Source organism: Priapulus caudatus, unplaced genomic scaffold, assembly GCF_000485595.1.
Source record: "Priapulus caudatus unplaced genomic scaffold, Priapulus_caudatus-5.0.1 Scaffold534, whole genome shotgun sequence".
In the NCBI taxonomy this organism is placed as follows: Eukaryota; Metazoa; Priapulida; class Priapulimorpha; order Priapulimorphida; family Priapulidae; genus Priapulus; species Priapulus caudatus.
This window is the reverse complement of record NW_014577595.1, coordinates 227867-235567: the sequence shown is the minus strand read 5'-3', so window position 1 is coordinate 235567 and position 7701 is coordinate 227867. Positions and strand designations below refer to the sequence as shown.

Here is a 7701-nt window from a genome sequence, read left to right as displayed (position 1 = left end):
AATTTTAATCGCCGCGATCGGGCGATAAAAATCGCTCGTGTGCCCCTAGCATTAGATGTATACAGGCACATTGTGCCATGGTTATATTAATAATACCTCCTGATAATACTAATAGTGCCTGCCCTTCACGATCAAAGCAGAGCATATAAATCATATTTATTTTTATATTCATTTTATATTTATATGCTTTGATCAAAGCGCGGGTGTGTTCGGTCATAGCAGAGCATATAAATCACCTAATGGTGATAGCATAAATAGGTATATAGCATATGTATATATAGCATCATAGGTGATAGCATTATAGCATAATAATAGGTGATTTATATGCTCTGGTCATAGGTTCTGTTGTCGGCTGATGCTGCCACCTTTTGAAGAGAAATTATAACTGTTGGCAAGCCTCGTTCTCACGCGCAAGATGGCTGCTGTTGTTAAAGTTAGGAAGGGTTTGATTTGGTCTATGTGTTGATATCATTCATTCACTGTTGGTGATTTTTACAACGTTACGGTGTTGATCGACATATAACGATACAGGTTATGTGTAAGTGAACATTGGTTGGCGGTGAGACGCTTGGCCCGGCCAAAACATGGGTGCTCAGCAGGGAAAGGAGGCAGCCTCGAAATCCAAACAGACGAAGTCGGCTGCCGGGGGAAAGAGTGCAAAGTCGAAAGACAGGGAAAGACGAGTTCAGCAGCAAGTGTCGACTAACATCTTCGAGCACAGTGGTACGTATACATCTTGCTGTTGTACTAGTGACGTTGGCCCTTACGGCCACGCAAGTATAATTTTGTAGGCCTATGCATTGTCGCGGCCACCCGAAGCTGAAGTGAATGGATAGGCCTATATTAATTTGCATGACAATGTTTACATGTATGTACGTCGTGCACCTGGTCTGATGTGGCACTGAATGGTATAGTACCACTGCACCGACTGCCTGCTCTCATTTGGGTTGGATCTTTGAATGAAAGTTGGGCTGTTTTCCCACAAACCTTGCAATGTAATTGTAAGCGAGGGTAAAGATCAATGGACTGCAACTGCACATTACACGTACATGTATATTACATCTAGTAATTTAAACTACTATCCGCAGTGACAAGACTCGTTTAAAAATAACTGTGTTGTTGCCACTTTTGTGTGAGATCATACACATTACATACATGTTACTTTGAAAATCTTCTAGCTACTGCAATGTAATTCATGCTGTATGTATTGGCATAGTTCCTACAAAAATCACATGCCATGAACCGCCGCTAATGGCTGGCTCTGCTGCTGGGAATATCCCGTTGCTGAATGGAATTTCCAGGAATAGCCTCATTGGCATTTCATCGAGTGTTCAAGATTCACAAGAGCTGACATTCACTATCTGATATCGATCCTTTTCTCATCGGCAAGGTTGCTCGTGCAAAAGGAGAATCTGTACAGTAACACACTAATGCTTGACGTTATAATTACGTTATCTATGTCTGTCCATCTCGCTCGTCTTTTGCTCTGTCTGTCGCTGAGATAGCTATGGACATGTTTGTCTGTGCTACGTCCATAGTGCACCGTGATGAGGTGTTACTCGCACTAGAAATCTTTCACTTTAAATTTGCTATATATATATAATTATGAATTCCACAATTGAACAGCATATAATTATAACTGAATGCATCATAATTACACATCTTGTGTATTTCCCCCTCCCCCTACACACACGTACGAGATATTGGCACAAAGTACGTGTTTTATTGATATAGAAAGACGTTTTGCACTTACACACGGCTTGCCTCTGATGAATATTGATCAACGTGGTACTGTACTACGTAGGTGAGAGAGGAGAGAGCGCACCATAGTCATGTGTTTGCAGGCTGTATCCGTGTGTATGTATGTATATATGTATATGTACTGGCAGTCCGCATTGGTGGAACATTGATTGTGTGCGTTATGAACGGTTACTGTCCACATACGCAAGTATCACGGGCGGCGTAGGCAGGTTTTTAATAATAGAATGCGCCGCATTGCTCGCATCCATGTGCACGGAAGTGTAAAGCATTTGTAAGCACACATGTGCGTAGTAATGCCGGCTAATTGACTGAGCTTTTACGTAATTGCATGCGCCCACAATGTACGTGTTTGTGTCACAGTGCAGCACAGGTACGTAGTTTGCTGTGCAACAGTAGCAAGCCGGTGTAGTGTCCAACGCGGTCGGCGTGCGTGCGTGCGTGCGTGCGTGCGTGCGTGTGTAAATACATGCAGACCCGTGACCAGATCGTAAGCAATTGCTGTGCATGTGTGCATGCCAATCCCGCAGATGTTTTATTTATTTATATAGCTCGGCATTACTCTGAACGCGAACGATCATAAACAGTCGTTAGCGATCATAGAGAAAAAGAGAAGCGGAGGCTGCAGTTGCATCTAGAAGGGGCCGCGATAGCATTTGGTACTGAAATAATGCAGGCGGTGGCGGACACTCGTAAAAGCTGTTCGCGTTTTCTAGGGTGGTACCTTCCTCCTCCCGGGACAAGAAAATGGGAGATGGTATCGGACGAGATACGATAAAATGAGATAACTGAATAAAAGATTCGTCGTGGTTCTTGGGGGGGTGGGTCTATTTGTCCATTGATATAGTGTACAAAGGCGACTGTAATTCAGCTCGTGTAATAACTAGCTACAAGACACGTTCATGTATTTCACGACCCTCTTGTAGTTCGAATGATTCTTGTAAAGACGTGCGATCTGACAGCTATGTCTGTAGGACGAGTGTAGTGTAGCAAACGGGATGACATTGCGAGATGTTACACGGCCACCAGCCCCAATGTTTGACCAGTGCGAATCGGTAAATAGACTCTGATCACTGTATTAGCGATAGGTAATGCTCGAGTGCTTTGACATCCGCGAATTAATGCACGTGACGTAGTTGTAACTTGTAAATGGCAACCGTCGAAATGTGAAAATAAACCTTCGCTATAAATAATAGTATATTTGTTACACACCGCGTGGAATCCGACTGGAACTAGCAGCTTTCCTTAGTCGTGGCAGTTTGCCAGAGGGAAACTCTGTGGATTACATTTAGATGCATGCGTGCGTGCATATATTGTGCAACAACCGTTATGTAAATAACCGCGTAATTGTTAAAACCAACAGGTGTGTCTAGCTAGTGTCTGGCTAGGTCTCTCTCTCTCTCTCGCTCTCTCTCTCTCTCTCTCTTTCGCTGTCGTTTGTGTGAGGTGTGATTGTGAGCAAGTGAATGCGCTCTGTCATCGTTAGCACCATCGATAAGCCTGCTAGCATAAGGTCTTGTATTACTCACTTCCGAATGAATATTGGACCCCCGTGGTTTCACATTTCAGTAATGAATGTGTAGCGCCTAGCGGGTAGGCCTCCGTAACCCCGATAGTGGTTCTAATGAATATATAACCCACATAGATGGCTTCCATGATAGGCTTTGGTGGCATTGTGTGTGGGTGTGTTCGTGTGTGCTGTGGCGATGCAGCTGGTGGTGCCAGCGGGAGATGCGTGCGAGTGTGAGGGAGGGATGAGATGTGCCTTACTACTGTACATGTATGTGAACACAAGTCCCGTAAGGATGACAGGAGAAGCTGGGAGTCGAGGCATCGAGTAGCCACAAACTACCATCGACCCGCCTTTCGTTTGCCTTTTCTCTCTCTCTCGTTCATCCCTCTCCTCCTACCATCTCCTGCCTCGCCCTCCTGCCTCGCACTACCCCTGCCCGCTGATACCTCGTTCTCTTCCTATCTTCTCATACCTCGCTGTCCTTCTACTCTCTCATGCCTCACTATCCTCATTCCTCCTCTTTCTATTCCTCCTCTTTCTCTTCCTTCTCCTTCTTCATCCCCCCTCTCTTCTCCCACTTCGGCATCCTTTCTTTCCTCCCTACTCATTGCCCCTCCCTTTTCCTCCACGCATAGTATAAGAAGCCGTACGCAGCACTACATCCACTATCACAGCCTACGATAATTATTCTCTGCAGTGACGTAAGTTGCTGTTTATAGAATCGGTTTACGCATCCCGCGAGAAGAGGATGACGAAAAAACTGCTGTTGCTGCTGTCGGCTGTACGCAGTCGAATGCTGCACAGTTGTATGCGACAGCCTCTAATGCACTTGTCGTGTGTTTATTGCATCAGCAATCGCACTCAGTTATAACTTATATACATATATATATATATATCATATATATATATATATATATATACTATAGTATATTATATATATATATATCTATATAATGTTGATAAATGAGGGGGGTTAGTAATAAGTTAGGCATTGCCTAGAGCTGCACGCACCTGGGAAATAATTAAGTGATCTTGACAGTAGCGGGCTATCATTAGCCACAGCTAGGCTCCTTTGTTTCCATATACCTCCCACCCTGTCGCTCGCAGCTCAGGCGATATCAGACGCTTTTGTGTGAAAATTCAATAGCTTCTGGTGTCGGTGTTGTTGTTTTGCGCGCACAATGTTATACCATAAGCTATGGTTATACCGGCGTGCGTGTGTGTGTTTGTGTGTAGAGGATAGGTGAGCGCTCGTTGTAGTTTACCTGCGGCGGGGGACTGCGTGCTTTACTCGACGTAGAGGGGGAGAATGTGACGGAGGAGGAGGAGGAGGAGCGAGGAAGGATGGGGGCGGACATTGTTTGCACGGGTGGGGGTGTTACAGTACACGCGGCTTTGCTGGTAAAGTATCTGCTTGCTGTACAAACAGGATGCGCCATGTGACCGTGCGCCGAGGGTCTGCGAATGTGCGCGCGCGCGCGCGTGCGTGCGTGCGTGTGTCTGCGTGAGGAGGCAGGAGGCGTTGTCGTGCGTGCGCGCGCGCGTGCGTGCGTGCGTGCGTGCGTGTGTCTGCGTGAGGAGGCAGTAGGCGTTGTCGTGTGTGCGTGCGTGCGTGTGTGCGTTCGTGTGTGCGTGAGGAGGCAGGAGGCGTTGTCGTGTGTGCGTGCGTGCGTGCGTGCGTGCGCGTGTGAGTGCGTGTGTGCGTGAGGAGGCAGGAGGCGTTGTCGTGTGTGCGTGCGTGCGTGCGTGCGTGCGGGCGTGCGTGCGTGCGTGCGTGCGTGCGTGCGTGTGTGCGTGCATGCGTGCGTGTGTGCGTGAGGAGGCGTTGTCGTGTGTGCGTGCGTGCGTGCGTGCGTGCGTGCGTGCGTGAGTGAGTGAGTGAGTGAGTGAGTGAGTGAGTGAGTGAGTGAGTGAGTGAGTGAGAGCGAGCGAGCGAGCAAATCAATCCACGGTCGGTGTATAACACCAAGTGCCTTCGCCTACGCACCGTCTACGGGGAAAATCCCCAATGCGAAATCGTGCATGCTGGAATTCGGGAGTAAGGGGATCCGAGTAGGTCTAGTTGTAGTCTGAGTGGAGCCGCTAGTAGCGCGGGCCGAGTGGCAGAGGCAGACGAATGAAAATGCGCCGAGCCGTGTTGATATCGCGCACGTCCTCGGCTCACTCACTCTCCCTTTTCTCGGAGCGGGCCGGTGAGAAAACAGCAGTCGTTGACCCTGATACACGGCGCGCACTAACCACTGCGGTGCGTAGCCCCCTTACCATAGCCAGACCGTAGCCCCCCTCACCCCCTCTGACGGGCTGTTTGGTCGGCTTGTTCCGACATCGGGCCGGCTTTGTGTGTATGTGTGCCGAACACACGGGTGTGCTTTCAGAAACGCCGGTCGGGTTTTTTTTCTTCCTCAGCGCCGAATGCCTGCGTGGGAGAAGGAAGAAGGAGGCGAAAGAAGGCGGAGTAACGAGGTGTAATATGGAAGATGAGGAGTGCGAGGGGAAGCTGGGGAAGGGTCAGGAGGAGAAGAGGTAGGAGGGAGAAAGAGCCGTAGGAGATAGGAGGAGCGATGACAAAGAGGAGGGAAGGAGGAGGATAAAGGAGAAGAAGGGTAATGATGATGAGATGAAAGGGAGGGGGAGGAGGCGGACGGAAGAGGAGGACCCTCTCTCTGATCCGTGACCGCATATCGGTCCCCTATACATGTTTGCGTTTCACACGTGACTGATCGCCAGCCCCCTATCTAGCATTCCGTACTACATAGCGTAGCCACTGTTCGAGCCGACTCTCCCCCTCCCTCTCTCCCCGTGCGTGCGCGCGCGTGCGTGCGTGGGTGTATGCGCGTGTGTGCTGTTTGTGCGTGCCTGCGGTGGCGGCGCCGGGTGAATAGACATCGATATACTGAGATTATCAAGATTATACACCAAAGGAAAAATCATTGCGATTTGGTCATACATGCCGACGACGCTGGTAATTATTTGCAATTCATATCGCATTACCCGCAATCGGGAGTTCGCGTGCGGTCACATTAGTCAACGCTGTCGTCGCCACTACCGCGGTAGATAACGCGACCGTGAGTGCGTGCGTTCGTGCGTGCGGGCGTGCTTGCGTGCGTGCGTGCTTGTGTGCGTGCTTGTGTGTGCGAGCACGCAGGCGTAATGGCGCAGGGAGCATGTATACGGTGCGCGCGCGTGTATGGGAAGGAGGGCAGGACCGCGGGTAGTGGATTGATGCTAATAGTGGTAATTGGTGCTCCAGTGCGATGCATATATAAATACTGTGGTCAGGCCAAGCGAGCGGAGAGAAGGGATAAGGTGGGTGAGGCGGGGGCACGGATGAATTGGCGGCAATGAAACGAACGTGTCAATTTAGGGCAGGCAGAGTAATTTGTTGCCGGTGCCAATCGCGCGATGATGCGCGGAGTGCCGTTGTGCGTCCTAACGGCGCACACTCGTGCCCAGGCGCCACTGTCCCCTGTATGTGAAAGCAGATTCACACAGCACAAACACACACGCACGTACGCACGCGCGCACACACACGCTCGCACGCACGAGCACACACGCGCGCACACACGTGAGTGCACACATACACGCGTGCATACACACGGGCGCGCATCTACGTGTATGCCTGCATTGCCTGGGTGCCAGACTACCGCAGGATAACAGGATATATAAGATAACATGCAAGGCAACAGTAAGGCATCAATGCAGCAACAGTAAGACATCAATGGAGCAACAGTAAGGCTGCAGTAGGCCTAAGGTAACATTAAGGCAACAGTACGACGAGACAAGAGTCGACAAACGATGTGAACGTCCACTCTAGCTCTAGTGTGTCGTAAAGAATCGAGCCTTTCATCACAACGCCAGGGCGATGATCCCGCAGCAGCATGGGTGCAGCTCAGAAACAGAGCATATAAGTGAGGTCTCTGCTTGCCTACCCACACGTTGCAGCCGAAAATTACATAGTATCAAGGAGTGAGTCGAGATAGAGCTGAAGAGAGTGCGAGAGCGAGGGTGACGAAGTGATAAAGACACACAGAGGGAGAGAGAGAGGGGGGAGGGGACGCGAGAGCCAGAGAGAGGGAAATATTGTGAAAGAGAGAGAGAAAGGGAGAGGATAGAGCGAGAGAGAGAGAAGAGGGAGAAAGCAATCGCGAGTGAGCGGTAATATAGAGAGAGAGTAGCAGATGCGACAGTACTGTATTCAATCGAGTAAGCTACTGTCGATCGATGAAACTGATTAATCGAGTTAGTTTCCTTTCCTTATTGCTTTCCACGATTACTGAAGACTTAGACATTCTTCTGGGTGCGAATAAGAGTCAATTCTAATAAAGGGCACGACACTCCTACGCTAAGAATGCCCTCCTGCTCTCTCTCTCTCTCTCTCTCTCTCTCTCTCTCTCTCTCTCTCTCTCTCTCTCTCTCTCTCTCTCTCTCTC

The 7701-nt window shown here is 49.4% G+C and overlaps 1 protein-coding gene across 1 annotated transcript in view; it reads left to right on the top strand.

Moving 5' to 3' along the window:
- Positions 1 to 584: 584 nt before the first annotated feature.
- LOC106811388 (tyrosine-protein kinase Abl-like) overlaps positions 585 to 7701 on the top strand; it is a gene marked incomplete at its 3' end in the record, with an annotated part of 124226 nt that continues 117109 nt past the window's right edge. The window contains exon 1 of the mRNA XM_014814977.1: positions 585 to 723. Within this exon, the coding sequence (XP_014670463.1) occupies positions 585 to 723 (139 nt within the window). The remainder of the gene's footprint in view (positions 724 to 7701) is intronic.